General features: G+C 53.5%; 1 protein-coding gene across 2 annotated transcripts; it reads left to right on the top strand.

Moving 5' to 3' along the window:
• Window positions 1-19: 19 nt before the first annotated feature.
• LOC113478150 (phosphofurin acidic cluster sorting protein 1-like) lies at window positions 20-21,689 on the top strand. Of its 2 annotated transcripts, XM_026845070.1 has the most exons (24): window positions 20-305; window positions 7,354-7,443; window positions 7,803-7,928; window positions 8,117-8,279; window positions 8,437-8,528; window positions 9,517-9,597; window positions 10,395-10,454; window positions 11,098-11,249; window positions 15,276-15,369; window positions 15,699-15,770; window positions 16,062-16,192; window positions 16,316-16,448; window positions 16,573-16,677; window positions 17,954-18,060; window positions 18,379-18,533; window positions 18,628-18,738; window positions 18,826-18,928; window positions 19,300-19,332; window positions 19,687-19,729; window positions 19,832-19,874; window positions 19,979-20,120; window positions 20,312-20,535; window positions 20,739-20,852; window positions 20,960-21,688. In XM_026845070.1, exons 1-24 carry the CDS (start codon window positions 78-80, stop codon window positions 21,073-21,075), a joined length of 2,718 nt encoding a protein of 905 aa, XP_026700871.1. In that variant the 5' UTR covers window positions 20-77; the 3' UTR covers window positions 21,076-21,688. The 2 variants fall into 2 exon arrangements, with proteins under 2 accessions (XP_026700871.1, XP_026700872.1); XM_026845071.1 differs by lacking the exon at window positions 19,300-19,332 and having other exon boundaries at window positions 20,960-21,689.
• Window positions 21,690-22,125: the final 436 nt, after the last annotated feature.

Raw genomic sequence — 22,125 nt, 5'->3', positions numbered from 1 at the left:
CTAATCCCTTAAGCCTGCTTTAGCTCTGTTAATTTTCCTTCTTTCCTTTTTTCCCCAATGGGCTGTTTTGGTGGTGCATGAATGCCAGTGTTCCTCAGCCAAGCTTGTGCCTGTGGCTGGGCCAAGCATCCAGGCTGCCTTCTGAGCACTGGGTGCCATGTGGCAGGGCCCCAGGGATGGTGGTGCCTGAATGTGTCCCATTCTCTCTGTCTTACAGGCTCTGCAGTCTGCGCCTGAAGAAACTCACAGTGCTGAAAGAGCTGGACAAAGAGCTGAGCTCTGTGCTTATCGCTGTGAAGATTCAGGTAGGCTCCTCTTCTTGCTGCTGCCTGATGGTAGCAAGCCCATCCTTGTGCCCTCTGTGAAGTGCTGGTCTGCATGTCCCTTGCCTTGTGCCAACCCCTTGCTTCTGTCTCAGTTAGCACCCTTGAGGAGATTTTGACTCTCGGGCAGGTGGAAACGATGCCCCAGAGACAGCAGTAAACTGCCTGGTGTTGATTTGTATCAGGGATGAATTTGGTCAGGCCTCTGTGCTGGGACGAAGTATGTCTTGCTTCCCCGCCTGCCTCAGCCAAAGCCCTCCTTCTAGCTGCTGTTCACAGCTTGGCATCCCCTACCCCACTGTTCCCAACCCTTTAGACAGGCTCTGTGCTGCGTGGTTTCTGACAGTGCCCTCCATCCAGATCCCCTCCCTAGGGAGTGAAGGATGGGGTGGGAGGGGAAGGGTGCAAGGGATCATCAGCTCTGTGCATGACTTCTGCTGACATTTGCACCCTGTGTGATCTCACTGCTGCCTCTGCTGTCCCCTCCCTTTCTCTGTGCATTCCTGCTAGGTCTGGTGCCTCTACTCTAAATCAGGCAGAAGGGAGGGGAGAGGATCTTTGTCACTAAGGGAAGAGGGAATTTGCTGCCATGCTGGTGTGTGTGATCCTCCCCTCTCCCTCTCTGCAGCTGTTGGTGAACAGTTGGGTCCCTGTGGATGTGGGCACATCCTTTCCACCTGCCAAAGGACAGCATGGAAGCAAGATGCCTCTTGAGTAGGCTGTCCTTGCCACAGCTCCCGTAATGCAGCTGAGATGCTGGTGTCCTTCCTTCGTTCTTGTCAGCTGGCAGAAAAGCTGCTGATCCCATTGAAAGCACTGTGGGGTGGGAGCTCAGCAGCTTTGCGCTCCCACAGAGCTCTTTGTGCCACACACATTAGGATCTAAATCCTGGATTAGTGCTGGAAGCTGCAGTATTAGTGAAGCTCTGGGAACTGGGGTTTGCCTTCATGGCCGATCTCATTCACTTGCACAGAAGGAGCTGAAAGCGAAATGTGTGAAACCCAGAGCCTGGAGTGAGGACAGCAGGAGGATGCTGTGGTCCATACACTATTGACCAATGTCCAATTTTGCTGTCATTTCCATCAGTGTGTTTGGTGCCATTCAGGAGAGCTGAAAGCACTGGGCTTTCAGCCTCGAGACCCCAGAGACCTGCACCCTTTCGGTGCAGGCTTTAGCAAGGGAACAACCTGGGCAGGAGAGAGCTGCCTGGCCCCTGGAAATGCGGGAGCAATCAAGGCTGGGCCACAGGTGCCAGCAACACAGGACTGGGGGCTGCGAGCCAGCTGGGGGCTCTGGGTCCCATGAGGCAGGGAGGGCTAGACTGACCCCTCACTCCTTTTATCTCCTGCACTGTCAACCCAAGCTGATTGTGCTTCTCCGGACTGGGGAACCTTGGGCTCCTGTGCAGACCCCACCTTCTGCTGAGGCTGCCATGTGCTGAGCATGTATGTCCCCAGCTGCCTTCTTTCTCATGAACCACAATGTGAGACTGTGAAAGAGGCTGCACAGCGGCACTCCAGCTCTTTCAAACAGATCACCCCTGTCCCTGCTACAGGCCAATCTTGCACCCTGTTGGTAATAGGCCTCAGCAGTGACTGAGGCCACAGGGACTCTTCACTGCAGGTCTCCTTTCCTAGCCAGGCAATGGAGGCTGCATTCAGGGTCTTAATTTAAACATGATCAGCTCCTCTCTGTGTGACCACATACCCATGGCTGCATGCTGGTGCAGGCTTTCTGCAAAGCTGAAGGAAACTGGAGGAGAATGCTTCTGCCCACATTACCCTGTGGTTCAAGACTCACTGGGGTGGATCTGTGTGCCTCCAGGCTGCTTCCACCTGCCTGACCAGCTGTCTTGGCAGGGTCAGGGACTGCTGAGCTTTCCTGGAAGGCAGATGGAAGCTGTAGGCTGCTTCAGTGCAGTCTGCCTACAGAATGGCCTCAGTTGGATCCATCCCTCCTGCTCCTCTCCTAGGTAACAAATGACTCACGCTAGCAAGAAGCTGTTTGAAGGCTGCCCAACAAGCGTTGCCATCTCCATCTTTTGGATGGAAACAGCTGATGCATGTAATTTGTGGAGGACCTGCAATTTCCCAATGGGGCAACTGGGGACTAGTGGAAATGGGAGCTATATTTTCTCTCATTTCAGTAGTAGCTCTGTTGGGTTAAGAAAGTTGCCTGTCAGGAAGCTGCTGCCCTGAAAGGTAGATTGCATGGAAACAAAGCTCTGACACTGCCTCAGTGGAGATGGCACCAAGACAACAGCCCTAGTGCTGGAGACACACTGGTCAATGAATGTACGTGACCCAAAGGATAGTATGAGCCTGTCTAGAATATCTAATCTTCTCACAGTGATCATGTTCTGGTCTTAAAAGACAGCTTCCAAGTGTGGCATGTGCTGTTATCTGTTCCTTCATCTGAAAAGACTGTTGTCAAAGGGCTAAGGGACCTTTCTATGTCCACAGAACATACCCATTTCCCAGAGGTGATTTGCATATTTAATGATCAGTGGCTTCCAGTGAGATAAAGTCTAAACTACTGTGAAAAAGGGGACTTACTCTCATATCACTTCAGTGGTTTTTTAACTTTTATCCTTTCGTTATTTGTTTTAACATACTGGAGATGGCATAGAGTGTTTCCTTCTGTGTATTGCTCAGCATGGCATTAAGAGATTCCGATGTGCCTGGCTCAGCTCCATAAAGGTGCAGATACCTGTCTTGGCATCATAACTGGTTACGGTGTGAAGGGAAACATGGTGCTCCCTCTCATCAGAGAGACTTACCATAATTCAGAAGCACCAAGTCTAGAGCCATGAATAGAGGAAATAACCAAAGAAGCAAACAAGCCCCACCACTCCCAGAACCTTCAGCTCCTGGGACAGGTGCTACGGGAGGGATGCAGATCCTCCTGCAGCTGCTTGCAGGATGTGGCTGGTGACTCAGGTTCAACCCTTAGTGCTGCTGTAGAGGGCTGATGCTGTCAGCCCCTACATAGTGGACCAGAATGTGTGCTACAAAATAGGCCAGGCTGAGAAGCTTGTTTGCCTCTGACAGGCCTACCTGCTGTCCCAGCCCTACTCCCTGCAGGAACTTGGATTTTTGCTCCTTCTTGCTATGCATGGAAGGTACGTGCAAAGTCTTCTGTCTACACTTCACTCATGCTTTGTTCCTAATCTTTTTATAACCACTTGAAGGATTTTCCACTCCTGCCTCAGCATTCACAGCTACCCTCCGAAGAACTGAATTTGCTGAAGATATTTAATGGGCTATTCTCTCCCAAAATGCACCTTTAGCTTGAATTCTGAATAGTGCCTTGCTCTCTGCCTTGGCCTGGTCTCCCATACTCTGTTAGTCCTCTCTCCTTTTCCAGGTTTGGTAAGCTGTTCTAGCCGCAACTCTATGCTTTAAACAAGACCCATCAGGACAGATTTATACCTGAAACTGGGTATTGTACCTTGCAAGCCAGACCCGGGCATCATGTGCCTGTGTATAGTAGTGAAAGCTCCTGTATGTTTTCAATCTATTAGGTAGTGAAGATCTGTGACCATAACCTCTCCCTATTGATTTTCACTTCCTTGACGGTCTTCGTCATCTGTGTTCTTCACTCTAACAGTCTGATATTACATTTTCCTCTAGTACTGATGGTGATACTCAGCTGTTCTTCTGAGAAATTGTTCTTGCCTGACATTACTGAATTGCAGAACAGCTGAGCTACATCAGGTGCTCAAGGCCATGGCCAGTTGAGATTTGAATTTCTCAAGGGATGGAGAAGCCTCAGACTTTCTGTGTTCTGTCCCAAGGTTTGGCTGCACTCGCAGAGAAAAAAAATATCCCAACATCCAACGGTAATGTCCCATGTGCCAGCTCATCCCCATTACCTCCTACTCTGTCTCTCTGCACCTCTGAGAGGAGTTCTCTTCTGTCTTCTCTGCACCCTCCTGCTAAGTGTCTGTAGGCAGCAGTAAAGTACCTCTTCACCCTCTCTTTTTACAGCTGAACAAATCCAGCTCAGTCGGCCTCTCCTTGAATGTGCTGTGCTCCAGCCCCTGACCATCCTGATGTCTTCTGCTGGACTTGCTCCAGTCTGTCCATGTCTGTCTTGTACTGAGGAGCCCAAATTGGCTCTGGAATCCAGCTGTGGCATCAACAGTGCTAAACAGAGGGGAGGAATCCCTTTTTTCTGCCTGCACACTTGCTGAGGCTGAGATTGATGTCATTGCTGCTGCAGGGCATGCTGCCACTGTAGGGTACCTTGATGTCCCCCAGGATCCCCCCTGCCCCTTTCTCCAGAGCCTACCCTGCTGCCTGGGATTCTTCTCAGGCATCACAGTCATGGAGTGTTGTAGAGAAGGACTTTGCTTTTACCTTCATTGAACCTCATGAGGTTTGTGTGACCTTACTAGAAATCCCAAATTATTCTTAACTCCCTGGGCAGGTAGTAGCCCCCAGGTGCTAGTTTCTAATCTGTTTAATTGGAGCAATGCTAGTTTCTGCTGGGTCATGGTTTGCTCCTGAAGGTGATCAGTGTTTCCTACCGGATATGTGAGTGCCATCCATTTCAAGAAACCTAAGCTGAGCTTTAGGTAATGGCTTTACCTTGCTGAAAGGACTGTACCTCATGCATTTGCAGTACAATGTTTAGCCCTTTTTCTACCCCGTGACCCAGGTGCTATGCTCCATGGTGTCCTGTGAGTTGGTCCTCTGACTGAGCTTAGACATTATGATCTCTCTCCCTTCATGTGAACCCACAGGCCAGGTATCTCCTAGGACTTGAGCTCAGCCAGGGTGCAGCCTGCCAGGTCATTGCCCCATAAAGAACTGGCCCATACCTAAAAAGCACTGCTGTTTAGGGGTCTTTGAGCTCCACTGCTGCTTGCATTGTGATAATGAACTAGCCTTTGTCCCAGTTATTGAAATACCACATGGATGTGCACCGGCATTTCTCTGACGGCCAGAGCCAAGGCTTGGAGCTGGGTGTGTAACTTCCATAGTGGTAAATGACAGTAGCACAGAGGATGGCAATGTTTATGAAACCTTTACTCACCAGACCAGTGAGTCACCACCCAGGCTGTCCTCACCTTTCCTTTGCCGTAACTCTGTCCCCAGAAATAGCATCTTCAGGAAGAATAATTGCACCAGTATGTATGTTTTGATGAAAGAACAAATTTTTGGTGGACAGTCTTTCTGCAACAAACAGCAAATGGTAAATGTGCTAAGGTAAATGGTCACTGTCATAGTGACCACCTATCATGTCATATTAAAGAAGAGTTCAGGAAGAGTCAGTGCATTCTTGGACAGGAAAGCTCACAGATGGTGAAAGAGATGAGCTCCGCCTCCTCTCTTGGAAGACCTTTCACAGGAAAATCTCACTCCTGGCACAGTTGCTGGGAACAATGTTGCAGACAGCTTGGACCGGACCTCTTGAAAAGCAAGGAGTGTTTTGCTAGAGCTTGTCTTTGCTGAGGTATCAGTGAGAACTGTAATTCTGCATCACTGCAAAGTGTGTATGCCTTTCTTGCCTCTGCTCTATAGGCTGTTCTTTTTCCGTGGTAGCACGGGTAACGCCAGCAACAGAGATGCAAGAAGGGCCTTATGTCAGCACCACCCAGGCTTGCTGGACCCTGCTGAAGCTTCCTTGGTGCTCGCTGGGTGCTGAAAAACACCTATGTCCGTGGCCATTCTCTTTGATTGCAGAGTGCCACCTGCATGCTCGTGTCATGACTTTGGGGGCTGCTGTCCCATCTGCAGTGGAGAGGAGGAGCTGGGGGTTCTAACGTCACCAAGGCTCTAACCTCATCTAACCATAGCCAAATCTAGGATTTGTTGAAGTTGCTGAAGGGTCTCTGGCCATGGCTAACTTAGGATCCTGCTGGCCACAGCATCTGTCAGGATCAAGCTGGGCAAGGTGTGAGGTCCTGGGAAGGGGCAACATACATGAGATGAGAGTCAGTTCCTCTGGACTGCTGTGCGTATTTGGTTAGCTTTGACCCATCTGCTCACTAGCCCACAGTTTAAGTTAAGGAGTGCTTATTAAGCAGTGATAACTGATTTGCAAGAACAGCTGTACTGGCCTATCCTGTTGCTTCCCTAATTCAGTGTCTAAGCTTGCTGGCCCATTCACAGGGAGGCAGGAGAGAGTGAGGAACCACCATGGGCTATTTTAAACTTGGAACTGGTCCCATAGCCCTGCAGCCGGTAGGCATGGGCCTTTTGGGGGGGTCTGTGAGTTGTGCCACCCTGCGACCAAGCAAGCATGGTGTGTGCAGACAGCATTTTTCATCGTCCAAGTCATTCAGTGTCTCTGTCAGCAGCCAAGACATAGAGATAGTAAAGATAGGACAGAAGTAAAGGAAGGAGTTGTAGTGGGCCTGTGGTTAGAGTGCCTCTCTTACTGCCCTTCTGGGGCAAAACCCCATTTGTAGATGTGGAGAGATAAGGACTGTTGCTGGAGGAAAGGACTAGGAGGAGTTTTCTGACACAAGATGGGCAAAGTGTGTGGGGGAATGGGACAGGACCCTTGTTCCCTTGGGACATCCTGCCTTGGTCTCAGCAGAGCCATATTGCCAGCTGTGCTTGGGCAGGGGTCTGCCCTGGTTCTGTGACCTGGGGGGCAGAGATGTGCTCTCCTGGAGGGGCAAGGTGTTGGACACTTTCCTTCCCCTGCTGGTGCTGTGTGCATAGCTCCCTCTGGCTCTAGCAGTGTCCCCCTCCCTCCACAGTGGCTGGTGGGCTCCAGGTGCACAGAGCCAGGTTACACAGAGCAGGCTTGGGAAGAGCAAGTGCTTTGTGGCAGGTGGGCAAGGAGAAAGGCCTTTGGCAGCTCAGGAGAAACTGCAGGCTTTTGCGAAGCACCGATTGGTATGTGTGAGGTAGAGCAGAACAGAACAGAGTCAAAGCATTGGCTCTTTCCTTGTGGACTGTGAACACCATTGACTTGTGTGTGTGTGTGTGTGTGTGTGTGTGTGTGATATGTAGTCGAGTCTGTGGCTAAGATTCTCCAGCTTAGCTGTGTGCATCTACCAATCTTGTTGTAGGGTTCAAAGCGAGTCCTGAGATCAAATGAATATGCTCTCCCGCCTGGCGGCCTGATGGAGACCGAGCTGGAGCTGACCTTCTCACTGCAGGTACTTTGTGTTGCCTGGTCCCCTGGGCTTCCTGATGCTCCCCTCACTTCGCATTTCTTGGCAAGCACGGCTTTGGGGGCTCAGTGTAAAGGGGGCAGCCTCTGAGGAGGGACCTCCTGTGGTTGTCCATGCTCACATCATAACAGCACGGATTCCTGCTGCTGGCCAGCTGCTCCATTGCTCCAGGGATTGTTTTGCTGGGCATGGGGATTTGGAGAATGATGTGGAGGGCAGGTGACCTTTGAGGGGCATCTCAAAGCTCAGCAGGTCAGATCAGCACTGAGGAAGAGTTTTCTACCTGTGCGTCCCACTGAGACCTGCTCTCATGCTGCCATCTTCCCTGTGCTTCCCTTCCCCAGTACCCACACTTCCTCAAGAGAGATGGCAACAAACTACAGATCATGCTGCAGCGGAGGAAGAGATACAAGAACCGCACGATCCTAGGCTACAAGACCCTTGCAGTGGGCATCATTAACATGGCTGAGGTACTGGGTGCTGGGAACAGTGGGAAGCTTCGCATGGCCTCCCTGTGCCATCGCTGGGAAGGGAGCTGGGCTGCCTGACAGGTGCTCGGTGCTGTGAGTGCTCTGGCTTGTTGGCTAGCTGTGACAGAGGGGGTGGGCTGCCAGCTGCCCTTGTGTCACCCTGGCAGGGGGCTTGTCTGTCTGCCTAGGTGATGCAGCACCCAACAGATGGCGGGCAGCTTCTGGGCCTCCACAGCAACATGAAGGACGCGAGCATCCGAGTGGCTGAAATCAGTATCTACTCTTTGTCCAGTCAACCCATTGACCATGAGGACGGGAGCATCCCTTCAGGTCCTAAAATCAAAGCTTCAGGTGTGTTAGCACTCATCACAGACCTGAAGGCAAGCGTTTGGGGCAGGATATGGGTAAATGAGTGCATCCCCAAGCACCTGCCAGCAATACCAATCGTTTTACTGGAGCTGTGATAGGCGTCCTGCTTAGCTGTGGCATGTTCACTCTCTGCTTTCAGATCGCTCCCCAGATATTGATAACTACTCTGAAGAAGAGGATGACAGCTTCTCCTCAGAGCAGGAAGCCAGTGATGATGCTGTGCAGGGTCAGGTAAGGGAGGCCTGGCATGGTAGCTTATGTGCTGGTCCCATTTCTGGGAGTAGAGTCAGGGGTTGAGGGATCACCCTGAGCCCTCTCATCTCCGTTGTAAACATTTGTCATAGTTTCAGAGGGCAGGGAGCCACGATACCTGATAGCAGAAAGAACTGTGGGCTGCAGTCAAGTCCATGGTGGGGCAAGGGATTTTGGAGAGCCATAGGTCTCACTCATTTGTCCTTGGAGCTGCCTGGTCTGCAGCATAAAACGCCCACTGAGCCCCCACCATTTTGCACCATGATTCTCGTCCATCTCCCTGTGACAACAGGTCAGAGGCTGCCCTCTCTCTGAGAGAGGACAGAGATTTTAGGAAGAAGTACAGTCTGGGTCTGAAAATGGTCAGAGGTGGCAGACCCATCCTAGTCCTGTTGATGAGCTCTGCCACTGCTGTTCACTGTCCTCTTGTGGTGCCTACACTGGAGGCCAAACAAAGACTTGTGGTAGCGTGCTGATCAAGCAGAGGGACAAACTCATGTTCAGGGCCCTCCACATTACCTGTCCCATCACACTGGGTTAACACATCAGCGCACCATATCCCTGTGAGCTGTGCGTGTGGCTGAGGCTGATCCCTGGAAGACTTTTTGTGAGCTCAGGTGCTGTGATCTTTGATTTAATACTGGAAAGGGAAGAGCAGGAGAACAAAACATGGGTTACAGGGAGGCTGGTGAGTGCAGAGAGGAGTTTTAGGTTGTAACAAGGATTTGCAGAAAGCTGCTGTCTCTCTGAATCTTGCTGGTACATGTCCCTGTGGGGGGTGCTTGGGGGCAGAGATGCTGAGGAAGGGGGACAGTGCTAAAGAGGGAGAAGTGAAAGCCAGATTCTGGGAGCAGAGTGGACCAGAGCTTTTTTAAATGGGGGGCAAGCACAGGGCAGGAGAACTTCTAGGAGATGCTGCTCCCTGCACTCTGAGTTGCTCTGATGTGCTGTGACCTTTTACCTGTAGGATCTGTTTGACGAAGAGGATGACTTGAGGAAAACCAAGAAGGCTAGGAGGAAAATGATCCGAACCACATCAATGACCAGAGTAACATCAGCATTTACAACATGATCAAAGGGATGGAAGGGATTCACTTCCTCCCCTCCCTGCAGGGAGTGGAGGGTGGTTTGGGGAGGATGCTGGCACTGGTGCAGAGCCAGGGGAGAGAGCCTTTGGCTCTGAGAAGAAGGGGCAAACCTCTTGCCATGAATGAGTTAGTATGCTGCTCAGAGCTGTACCCCAGATTACAGTCTGTATTGTGTTTCACCTGGCTTTGTGTCAATGATGACCTGTGTGCACCAGTTTTGACTTGCTGCTGTGACACGGTCTCTTCTCTTTCCTTCCCTGAGGAAGGGCAAGATTGGCATGAGGAAGGGTGAACCATTAGCAGCTCCTTTTCCTGTCAGTAGAAGGGAGGAGCTGCCCTGCCAGCCCTAAGCATCTCCTCATACCCAGCTGCTTCAGCCCTGCAGGCCCCTGAGCACCCTTTTCCTGAGTTTGTTCCCTGTCTTTTCTTGCTTGAAGGCAGTATTCCTCAACAAGATGACCTGAGGAGAAAGGGGATTTAAATGGAGAGAAAGTACTATTCCAGCCTGTAGCAGAGAGTCTGAGTTTTTGCACCCTCCCTCATGCCCAGATACAGTGGCTTCTTGCGGAGTCCAGGTTTAGTCCAAATCCTACAGCAAACTTAAAGAGCAAGGGAGATCATAGCTGACCTTCAGCTGTGAACCCAAAGAGGAGTCAACGGCATACTAAAGAGAGCAACAGTGGCCTATACGTTAGTCATCTTGGAATATGGTTTGATAGTTTTGCTGATCTTTTTTTCTTCCCTTGTTTTGTTTTAGCAACCAAACTTCAAGCAGAAATTTGTGGCTTTGTTGAAGAGGTTTAAAGTGACGGAGGAGGTAAGAAGCGGGAAGGCTGCCCCACCTGGCAGTGTCTCCTGCAGATGTATAGGTGTCAGAGTGCTGCTTCCCACTCACTGGGAGCACAAGGCATGAGCTGCAGGTGCTCTGGGGTGTTACCAAAGGTGGTGTGAGACATGACACAAAGCCTTGGCTTTTCCAAAGCCTTCTGTTTGAAGAATGCAGCTCTGAGCCTCATGCTTAAATCAAAAACATCTTCTTGTTGGGGAGAGGGGTCAGGGGAAGAAGGGTGTTGTCATACTCTGGCTCTGCCCCAGGAGCTGGCATTACAGGGGCAATCCTCTTCACGTCTGAGAGCAGGCTAACATCAGCCTGGGGGTAGCTGGCCTTGGCTGGGAGCCTACACCGAGTGTGCAGCACAACCAGTGGTGGTCTTCCCAGGTCTCTTAACTCCCAGGGAGTATGATGGGTGTCTGAGACTCCTTTGGATGTCATGCTCATGGCACCCTCCATTGGCCCAGTGACAGTGTCACTTGCTTCTCCCACAGCCTGGATTTGGCTCTCTGAGGTGGGAGCAGTGCCATGGTGTGCCTCATGGCTGGGATGGAGCTTGGACGTGCCTGGCCTGGGATGCCGGTGTCTCCATATATCTCTTCATTCCCCCCTGGGCTTGGTCCCACAGGTCCTGGACTCTGACCCAGTAGACCAGACCCAGGAGGTGGAGGAAGACCTGGGCTTGCTCTATGACAGCCTGGAAGAGTGCAACAACAGTGACAGTGGCCCGGACATTGAGGACAATGAGAGTGTGCACAGCACACCCAAGCCCACCCTGAGGTAAGGGTTGCAGGGAGTCACAGGCCATCACAGTCTATGGGACCTGGAGAAGTGGCCTCTGACACTTTTCTGTTGCTTGGGCTAATGCTGGCATTGCCTTGTCTCCACTCCCATCGCCATCTTCTGTTGGCATCACTGAGCTCCTCACTTGCGTATCCTGTTTAATAAACTCAAACCTGCCCATTAAAACTGGTTTCCTTCACATATAGTCTCATATAATTTCCTGCCAGCCCAGCATCTGACACTGATCTGCTGGAAGAGTACTTACTTGATCTAAGCCCCTGCTGTTCCCAGCTCTCATGTGTTTTTGCTGACAGTCCTGGCCTTCTCAGGGCTCTCCACACTGAAGCATGCCTGTCTTTTGAGCACTTTTGACTGCTTGGGCCAGTCCTTGTGTCCATGTGAGATCTGCATGCTGTGTTCCTACCCTTTGTGAAGACATGTGACTAGCAACTGTGTTCCTCACCCATTCCCCAGGCACGTGGTGGCTTGTCTTGCTCTGCCAAGCACTGCTGACTTGGCACAGAGGTTTCCAGTGGACCGTGTAGTGAAACCAGGCTTTTTTCCCATGAGATCTGCATTCACCTGGCCTCTCTGCTCATGGCTGTTCTGTTTCTGTGCTGTCCTTTTGTGAGAAAGTTGCCTTTTATTGTCTTTCTACTTGGCTGCCTCACAGTGTGCTGGGTCTCTTCTAGCCAAACCAAGCTTACTTGTCATTATTGTTTCTGTAGTTTGGTATTTAAATATAATTTGATTTAGTTGTAATCCCTGCTGAAAGTATTCAGGGATAGCAGACTTGGTCTGCCACAGGCAAACTGTTTGAAATTAAATCTGCTGGATTCAGGAACCCATGGGGCACTGGGGAAGAAAGGAGCGTGACAGAAGTTGTGTTTTTCACAAACCCAGAAGTCATTGTGAAGTAGACAGCAAGCATGTGGGCAAGGGGGGGGCTGCTTAGCTGGTCTGCTTGGACTCCAGAAGGAGTTTCACGTAGTCTCTTGTCAAAGGAAACACAGGTGCTGTGGGAGAAAAAAGAAGGCCTTTTTGTGGTCAGATAACAGTTTATGTATGTAAATTATGTAAACCATAAGGCAAGTTTAGTGAGAGCATTTAAGTGTAAGTGCCTGCTTGCGAACATCTGGTCACTGGGAGAGCATCAAGTGATGGTTTGTGCTTGTACTGGCTGTTACAGTCTTCCTTGGATGTTTGCCGCTGTCTCTGGTAGGATGGCCCTGGGCTGTTTTTCAGCCTGTTCACAAAGTGTCTCTAGCTTGGTTTGCTCTCTAGTGCCTCAGTTTCTGTCACTGCTGAGTGTGTATCCCCTTGAATTCACATTACTGGGTCTGTACTTTTTCTAAGGACATGTGGGAGCCGATGCCAAGGACTTTAGTGTAGACTGCGTGGTTCCAAGGCCCTGCATAACCTTTTCAGCTGGTGGTGACCTTCCAGTCCAGCCTGTAAATTCAAGATATGATCCTCACGCTGAATTTATTTGTTGTCATCGCCTGCTAGACACTGTGCAGGTCTCTGTAGAGCAAGAGCATTAGTAGTCCCTTAAGGGTGAGTGGTGGCTGGTATCCTGGGTTGGGCCAGTGGTGTTGGGAGCAAATAGCCATCTTTTTGATCAACCAGGGAGGCCACACAGCTGTAGAGCGCTCCTGTGCTGGGGCAAAACTGGAGCTAGAACTAAGGCTGTTAAGTAAGACCTCAACAGTCAGAGCCTTTGATTGAAGATCAAAGGTGAAGAAGCAAATGTCTCCATAGGTGACTGAGAGAATGAATAGGGGAGAGGGGCCTAATTCATTGAAAAGAGAAGGAGGCTGTGCAGAAGGGCTGGTATTTGCCTAAATCTCAAATTGCTGAGACTTAGACCCAATCATGCCTATAGGAGAGCCTTTAAACTGCAGAACAGGGAAAGATGAGAGTTGCAGAAGAGCTTTGTGCTCAGTGTAACACATCCTCTAGGGATGAAAGCTCCTGAATTGTGAGGGAGGGAGGGCAGAAACAGACGGTTTCCATGGGGACTGGGGAGACAGCCCCATTTAAAGGGGGTGTTGAAAGCCAGACTGAGTGTATGCAGTCTAGGTACATCCAATGTCTAAGAAAAAGAAGGGGATGAAGTTACCTTTTTGAGGTGCCAGTGGCACCAGGGGTATGTCATGTTCTGATGGGATTACTGGAAGGTACAGAGGAGTGTGGGAGAGATGCTGATTGGGGAGTGAGTTATTAGAAAACTTAGATTCTCTAGTTTCACTCAAGTTATTAACATAGTCTGCATGGATTGAAATTGCTGGCTGAGAAAAGGCAAATGTAGACTAATGACTGTACAGGGTGGTTAATGCCTGAGATCCTGTAGCAAGAGATTGGAGGCATGGGGAAGGCAGAAATATGTTAATAACAGGAGACATCATTTATCCCTGGGTGACCTGGAGAAAATGTCCTGCTGGGGTGCAATTCCAACTCTAGACGTGGAGCTTTGGTAAATGAAAATGTTGTGTAGCAACTGATTATGGAGCCAGAGAGAGGAAAACTGAGCCTTGACTTCTTCCAGCCAGTGTATAATCACTGCTGCTGAAGAGCTGCTTTGTGGTGGGACCATCATTTACTGAGATGAAATGTCCTTGTTGGAGCAGTAAAAGCAAAGAACCTAGCACACACTGTTGTGCCTGACAGCACAGAATACTGTATACAAGTGAGGAAACATGTTAAAAGGAGCAGCTAAGATGTTCAGAGGTCTGTAAGTATCTTGCAAAAAGCTGCAGATATATCCAGATGAGGACAATAGAAAACAGTGGAAACTCTGGCAAGAGTCCTAACAGAAGAACTGCTCTATATCCTGTGCCTCTGTGGCCATCCCTGGAAACCTGCAACCTGGTATTCCCATTTGGAGACCAGGCAAATCAGGAGAAACTTTTCCTGGGTGTTATCAAGCAAATACAAACATACACCTTAGGGGGAAGCTAGCTCAGATCTCGTGCAGGAAAGTCGCACACTGCATGCAGATGGGCTTCAGTTGCTGCAGGGGTCCTAGAAGAGCTGACAGGTGAGATCCAATGACAGAGCATGCTTGTTTGCTGAAGACTTTTTCCCAAAGACTTTGAGCAGACCACAGGATGTGGGGGTGGTCCTTGGCAAATAAATAATGGGTGCAAAAAGGGGAAGCAAAGGTGGAAGCTCACACTGTGGTGGCAGAGACAGTTCTGCTGCCCCAAGGGAGTTCCTGTGTTGACCATTGTGACTGGGGAACAGGACCTTGGAGTTGCACTGTGCAGCTCTACCAAAATATCAGACCAGATACCTAAAAAAAGGCGAATTTAACTGCTGGGAAACAAAGCAGGACATTGCTGTGCTGCTGTGCTACCTGAGGTGTGGTTCTGTGCATAATACTGTGGTCTTCAGAGCCTCGGGAAAGGGGAAAGCAGAAGGGAAAGGTGGAAGCTGCTGCTGGAAGTGTACAGCAGCAGCAGTCAGAGGCAAGGAGCCCTCCCTAGAAAAGGGGAAACAGAAGGGAAGGCAGCAGAAATCTGTGGATGCTGTGGTGGTGCAGAGGGGGCAGAGAGATTCAGCAGCACATTGGGGTTGTGGTGTTGATGGAGACCATATACCAGTGAGATGGGGTACAGTGGCGATTTCTCACCCTGCACTGCAGTGGTGGGGGAATCACCTGAGAGAGAAATTGCTGCTGGCTAGGAGACAGGGACCCTGCCTCCAGCTCACTGGGGTCACAGGTTTAGCCCTGTTGGTCTGGGGTGGCCCCATCCTGTCCCTGCACCCAGCATTGTTGCAGCAGACCATAGGGTGTGGGGCTGGCAGCCTGCTGGCAAGTTGTTCCCAGGCTGCAAGTCACTCAGACACTCGGGTGTCTGGCCCCGTGTCCCAGTGGGGGACGTCTCCACAGCGCTCTGTGCTTGGGACAGGCCGGCGGGGTGTGCTGGGATCATGGTGACTTTGTTCCTCTCTTATTCCTGCCTTTTTCTCTCCCGTCTGTCTGTCTGTCCGTCCGTTCGTCTGTCTGTTTCTCTGCAGGCGTTTCTTTGAGGGAGTCTCTCATTCTGGTTCCCAGACTGAGATCGGCAGTCTGCACAGCCAGAAAGGGCAGGATCAAGAGTCGGGCAGCCCTGTGAGTTACACCACCACTACCACCACCACCACCACCAGTTGCCCCCTTCCCTCCCCAGCCAGCCCAGCATCCCTGCAGTGCCTGCAGCTCCCTTGGAGACCACAGCTCCAGGCAGCACCTGCCAGGGGCTGCTCCTTCCCTTCTTTCCTCTTCTTTTTCCCAGCGCAGGCAGACAGGTTAGCGATGGGGGGCATCCTCTGGGGCCGGTCCCAGGGGGATGCCGGGCTCCCCTGTGGGAGCACGTGTTCTGTGAGGCCAGGCATGGGTCACTGGCAGCTGCCGCACTCGGGGTGCTGCATCCTGCTCTGACTCCTCTCCCTGTCCCCCAGGGCGAGGCAGACAAGCGGAAGCCAGGAGTGTTGCGACCACAGGAAGAGCCAGGAGTGGAGGTCCCTGCAGTGGTGAGTCCAGGCTATGGGATGTGGAGTGGAGCTGGTGGTTTCTCAGGCTCCACCTTGCTTTCTGGGGTACGAGGGGTGCCCACCAGCCTGAAAGCAGGGCTGATGGACAAGTAGATTAGCCTGGAGAGCAGCAAGAGTGAAAGGAGGGTTAGAGCCTGCAGGAGATGCAGGCAAGCCCCCTCGAGGCTCTCCAGCAGGGTCACCAGGCCTATCCTGGAGGGGGGCACCCATGGGTGCAGGGGGCAGGGCAGGGAGTGCAGTGTGTGTAAAGTGACTGTGTATGGCCCTCAGGAGCTGGCTGCGGAGGAGCCGTGTTCACGGCTGGCCCCCGCAGAGGCTGCCACAAGGGAGGGCAGTGTGGACAGGCTGGCCCAGCTGGGCCCCGGGACCAAAGCTGAGCTCCCCAGTGCTGTGTCCCCCAGGTAAGCCGGGTCTGCGCCTCATGCCAGGGCTGAGAGGGCTCATGCTGTCTCCCTGGATTGAGTGGGGGTTGGTGGAGATGGGATTTCCTCAACAGTGTTGCCTCTCTATCTCCTCACTCACAGCAAGGCAGAGAGCAAGCAGTTGTGGCGTCCCCGCAGCACCTCTGTGAAGGACCGGCAGAGCTCAAAGGGGCAGGGTGGCCGCACCAGCAGCCTGGACAGTGAGAGCTCTCCGGACTCATGGCACAGCACCCAGGTGAGGCTCTGGAAACCACCTCACCTGGAAGCTTCTCACTTGAGAGCCCTGCTGGGCCTTCAGACATGGGCAGAGCAGCTTAGGCAGCCAGCTGGAGTTAACCTTCATGGTGGTGCTGTCATAGGTACCCAGAAAGTCTGTTTACGATCAGCTGAACCAGATCCTGGTGTCAGATGAGCAGCTTCCCGAGAGCATTGTGCTGGTGAACGTCGCTGAGTGGCAGGGGCAGGTGAGTTGGTGTGAGGGGAATGGGATGCATGGGGATAGCTGTTAGCAGGGTCCCAGGGGATTCTCCCAACCACAGCAGGGTGTCCTAGGGAAACTGGCACCAGCTGTGCCCTCTTCTCCCCCAGCATGGCCCTTTGGGGAGACAGTGCATTTGCACAGTGCTGAGCTACATACATGAGTCTGGCATGTCTTCTCCATCATGTCCCAAACACCAGCAAAGCACCAATGCCCTGAGCAGTCCCAGAAAGGCTGATTAACGGACTGTACCTTGTGCCCTCATTGCTTGGTCTTGGCTCAGTGACCACACTAGTCAGAGCTTTGTTGGATGCCCTGGCACCAGGCCCTGGGAAGCAGCAGAGGTGCCATTTCCCACTCAGAGATGGGGAAGCCTAGCCCTCACTCACAGAAAGCATTAACTGCATTGTCAGGATGGGCCCAGTCCCCGACGGGCAGCTGCCTCCCCCATGCATGGAGGACTTGACTGCTGAAGGTGAGCAGGGGCACGCATGTGAATGCAGACACGCAAACAACAGTTAGATGAAGCACTGATAAGACCCCTTTAAGATCCTGCAGCTACATCTGACCTCCAGAAACAGTGCTGGAAAATCAAGGCAGGGTTTGTGGCAGAAGAAAAGGCTTCTCAGTGAGAGGTGGTGAAGTGTTGACCCAAGCCACGCATCCTTGGCGTGTTCCAGCTCTAGCTCTTGTCCTGATGGGGGAAAAAAGGAGCAGTGCCCATTCCCAAACCCTGTCATGGCATCTTCTAAGCCTCGTTGTCTAGCACTAATGCCTGTTTACCACTGTTCAGCTGCACACAGACACCTGAAGAAGCACAGGATTTTTGAGTGCCACAGTCGGAGAGAGAGCAAGAGAAGGGAATGAGCAGAGGAGGGCTGAGCCTAGAGCTAGGCCCTCCTGTGGGATGGCAGAATTTAAATCAGAGGGTTCCTGGACCAAACCCCTTATCCCAAGGAGCACAGCCTTGTTCTTGGGACAGTTTTGCCCTTGCCATTGCAGGGTGGTGACTGCTGTGCTCAAAGGTGAGAGTGGAGGGCTAGGGCAGCCAGCCCCCTGCAGCAGAGCTTGGAGGAACAGGTGTGCTCAGGCATGCAGCCAGGGGTGACCACATGGTTTCAGCCTCCCTGCACGGCATAAGTGGGGACAGACACCCCAGGTCAATCTCAGGGTGCACAGGGGCCAGGGCAGGTATGGGCTAGTGCTGGCCAGCACGGCTGTGCCTCCCATGGTGCCTTAACCTGGGCTCTCTGCATTGGCAGTACGTGAGTGAGCAGCTGCAGGCGCACAAGCAGTTGGTTGTATCCACCTGCTCCGTGGCGGACATCCAGGCAGCCTTCAACACAACCGTCTCCCGCATCCAGCGATAGTGAGTACAGCTCGGGCTCAGCTTGGCGGCTCCCTGTGACTGCAGAGAAGGGCTGGGAAGGGCCCTGGCTCCCCCAGGGTTCATTAGGACCCTTTGGGATTGTGGACATAACTATAGGAGCAGGTATAGACCCTTGGGAAAAGCAGGGGATCCCAGCGCCAGTTGTGCCCACAGCAGCACTCGGCAAGCTGGAAATTGTCAACAATAGGTTTCTGATGCTGGGTTGGCTGGCCTGGAAGGGCACATCTCCTGCCCCCCTGACCCAGCTGCTGAGCCACTACATGTCCCTCACAGTCTCCTTTTCTCTCCCTTTGGCAGCTGTAACTGTAACTCCCACATGCCTCCTCCGGTGAAGGTGGTGGTGGCAGGAGACCAGAGCTACTTGAGCGTGGTCCTCCGTTTCTTTGTGGAGCAGCTGGCCAGCAAGACACCCGACTGGCTCAACTACCTTCGCTTCCTGCTTGTGCCGCTGGGTGAGAGCCACCATGAGCCCAACCCCAAGGTTGTCCTCTCCCATCACCCTGGGCTCCTCGGCCTTGGAGCCAATGTTGCCCTTCTCACCCGCAGGCTCTCACCCTCTGGCCAAGTACCTGGCCTCCGTGGATAACAAATACAGCACGCTCTTCCTGGACACTGCATGGCGGGAGCTGTTCAGCAGGGCCGAGCCACCCATTGCAGGTGAGGACCAGGGCAGGCAGGGGCCAGCAGTGCCCTGGCAGGGAGCCCAGCTGTTACCAAGGCCCTCACGGCTCTTTGCACTCATAGACACTGTGGACATCGCGGGCCGCGTCGCTCAGTTCATTGCTGGAGCCAGCTTCTCCCACCAGCTCCCCATTTCGGAGGCGATGCTGACGTACAAGCAGAAGAGGTGAGTATGGCCCATGGGCACCTGTCCTGTCTTGTGCAGCCCCAGTCCGGGCTGTGTCCATGATGAGGCTGTGGGAGTCGGGGTACAAGCGAGTGAGGCCCCATGCTCTACTCTACTGGTGAGGAGCAGGGTGCTGAGGGGAGCTGGGGTTCCACAGTGAGAGGCCTGCAGTGCCACCCCCTGCCACCCTCTGCTGCGCTCGGCCCCTCCAGCAACGGCGGGCTGTGATGGCCCCAGTGGTGGGGACCAGCTGCCAGGGCTGGGCTGGGCTGGGCTGGGGGCCGCAAGCTGGCACTGTGCTGCCTGGGGGTTGACGCTCGTGTTCCAGCTGCACTCTCACCTCTCCCTTCTCTTGGTTTCTGGCACCCAAGGAAGAGAAGTCTCTATTTTGATTTTTATATCAGGTATTGGCTTGTGCTTGCTGTGCCGCTGCCTGGCCCCCCCCTCCCCTTTCCCCCCATGTGCGTCCATCCCTCTTGCCGTGCAGAGGAGCTGTGACCTCAAAGTGGGGCAGGGCTGCCCTCCCGCATGCAAGCCCTCTCCCAGCACTGGAGGGGCTGACTCCTTGCCTCCTTGTGTAGTGTGCCCTGTGCTGCCATGTTGGGGACAGGGGCTCCCAGGGGAGGGAGGGCAGAGGAGACAGTCCCTGTGGCCGTGAGCATTGGCCCCTGCCGCTGTGGGGGTCCCTGAGCCACAAGGCTGGCACGCAGTGCTCAGCACACCCAGACCAGCCTGACCAGCCTCTCTTCTTTGTGCAGCCCTGACGAGGACTCCTGCCAGAAGTTTGTACCCTTTGTGGGGGTAAGTGTGTTGAGGGGCCAGGGGAGAATTGGGGCCAGGGGAGAAGGGGCAGCGCTCAGCCCTGCTGATGCCAGGGCTCATTTGACTCGTCTGTCCTCGCAGGTGGTGAAGGTGGGCCTGGTGGAGCAGTCCTTCAGCGCCTCTGGTGAGTCCCTGGGAGCCCAGAGTCCCTGGCTCCCTTCTCCACTGGGGGGAAGGTCCTTGCCGGTATCCCCAGCCCCCCCACTGACCCACACTCTTCCTCGCTAGTGGACTCGGATGATGCCACAGTTTGCACGCCCTCCCTGCTGAGCTCAGTGCCAGCCACCGGTGGAGTAGCCCCTTACGGCAAGGAGACTGTGAGCACCCCGCCACCCTCCCCATCTGTCAGCAGTGGCCTCTCTGGTGCCGGGTAAGGAAGCTCCACTCAGTCTGAGGCAGTGGGTGCTGGTGTGGGATGGTTTGAGGTGCTCACTGGTGGGGCAGCCACATCCTGGGGTTATTGGGCAAGCGTGTTCCCAGGGTGGGCTGCAACTGGTACCAGGGAGGGAGAGGAACAGGGACGGCACCTGTGTGCTGCATGGTGTTGCCCATTTTGCTCAGGTCTCTGAGCCCTGGCGTGGAGGTGATGGGCCTACAGGTGGACTACTGGACAACACAAGGGCTGGACAGGAAGAAGGAGGGTGAGAAGCGGGAGACGGGTATCAAGAACACACTCAAGAGCAACTTCCGCTCACTCCAGGTCAGCCGCATCCCTGGCACAGGGGAGCTGGTGCCCCCTAACACCATGGCCATGACCGTGGTCACCAAGGAGAAAAACAAGAAAGGTAACCAAGCCCACCCTGGGGTGCTCTCTGGCTGTGGGGCCACACTCCATTGTGAAAAGGGCCAGAGGGGAGCCCGCAGAAGGGCAGGGCTGAGACGTGGCCCAGCAGGGGCCAGTTAGTGCAGCCAGCCCTGAGGTGAAGAGTCCCACCCAGGGCCGGCTGGGGACATCCTAACATTGATCCCATCTGTCCTTGGCCCCCAGTGATGTTCCTGAGCAAGAAACCAAAAGAGAAGGACCTGGAGCCCAAAAGCCAAGTCATCGAAGGGATCACACGCCTCATCTGCACAGCCAAGCACCAGAACACCATGTTGAGAGGTGAGAGGGAGGCGCAAGCCCCACAGGGCTGTTGGGGGGCAGGCCAAGCAGCATGGGCTGCCTGGAGCAGGGCCGCACCCTATCCTCACTCCATCCTCTCCTCTCAGTCTCCATAGATGGGGTGGAGTGGAACGATGTGAAGTTTTTCCAGCTGGCAGCACAGTGGCCAACACACGTCAAGTACCTCCCTGTGGGCATCTTCGGCTACTCAAAGAGTGTGTGAGATGTGGGGCAGCCCTGGGATGGAGCTGCAGAGGGTTGCAGGAGGAGACGGGGAGATGGAGAGCTGGACGTGCTCATGCCCCCTGTCTTCTGCGGCCCAGCCCCTGCCTGCTCTGCAGAGGGAGATACCACACTCGCACCTCTCCCTGTGGGCCAAGACCCGTGAAGGTGAGGCCAGTGAGACTGGGTCCATGCACCCTCCAACACCAGCCAGGGCGCCATGCCACCTGCCTCCCGTGACCCATGACAGCAGCCTGGGACAAGGGTTGGCACCAGCCAGAAGGGACCCAGAAACGGCTCCAGGCCCCACTCTCCCATGCTGTGCCTGCAAGGCCAGCTCCCCAGCCAGCCGGGGCCCCAGCTGGGCTGGGCCCCGCCAGGTTCCCCAGCACTGGAGGTGGCTCATGATGGTGGAGGGGGCCGAACCAACCCTCCACTGCCCCTCGCCAGCCCCACACTGAGCCGCAGCGGCTTTCCTAGTCCCCCTGCAGCCCTGCTGCTGAGGCTGGCAGAGCGCTGCGGAGGCTGTGCCCCTCATCTCCCCCTCCCTTCCCAGCCAGCCCTGCCCCACGGTGCTGCCAGCTGGAGGTGTGGCATGGGGGCACCTGGGTTTTTTTTTTTACAAGATTCTATTTTTTTTAAATTTATTGTACGGTTACTTTTCGGGATTAATTTTAATAAATTAATGCTGGTACCATTATGACAGGGGGGTTGTGTGTCCCTCCACGCCTGAGGGCACAGCTGAGCACAGCAGGGAGAGAACAAATGCAGGCAGGGTGTGGCTACTCCCACCCTCCAGCAAGCACAGCTGTTGGGGCTCCCTGGGCACAGCAATGCTACGGGCTAGATGAGCTCTCTGACAGGCTACGAACTGGGACTGGGTGGCGCTTGGCTCATTTATTTAAAATAAAAGTCACAAGTAAGTAGTCAGGGAGAGACAGACTGGACCCAGCCTATCCAGGTCCTTGTCTACCTGAAGGTGGAAAAAGTCTGTCTCCTTTCAGCAGAGGCTGGGCTTGCTGCCATCTTGATCTCTACAGTCTGGAAGGCA

Source organism: Athene cunicularia, assembly GCF_003259725.1.
Source record: "Athene cunicularia isolate RWA chromosome 3 unlocalized genomic scaffold, athCun1 chr3_part1, whole genome shotgun sequence".
Taxonomy (NCBI): Eukaryota; Metazoa; Chordata; class Aves; order Strigiformes; family Strigidae; genus Athene; species Athene cunicularia.
This window is presented reverse-complemented; position numbering and strand designations above follow the sequence as displayed.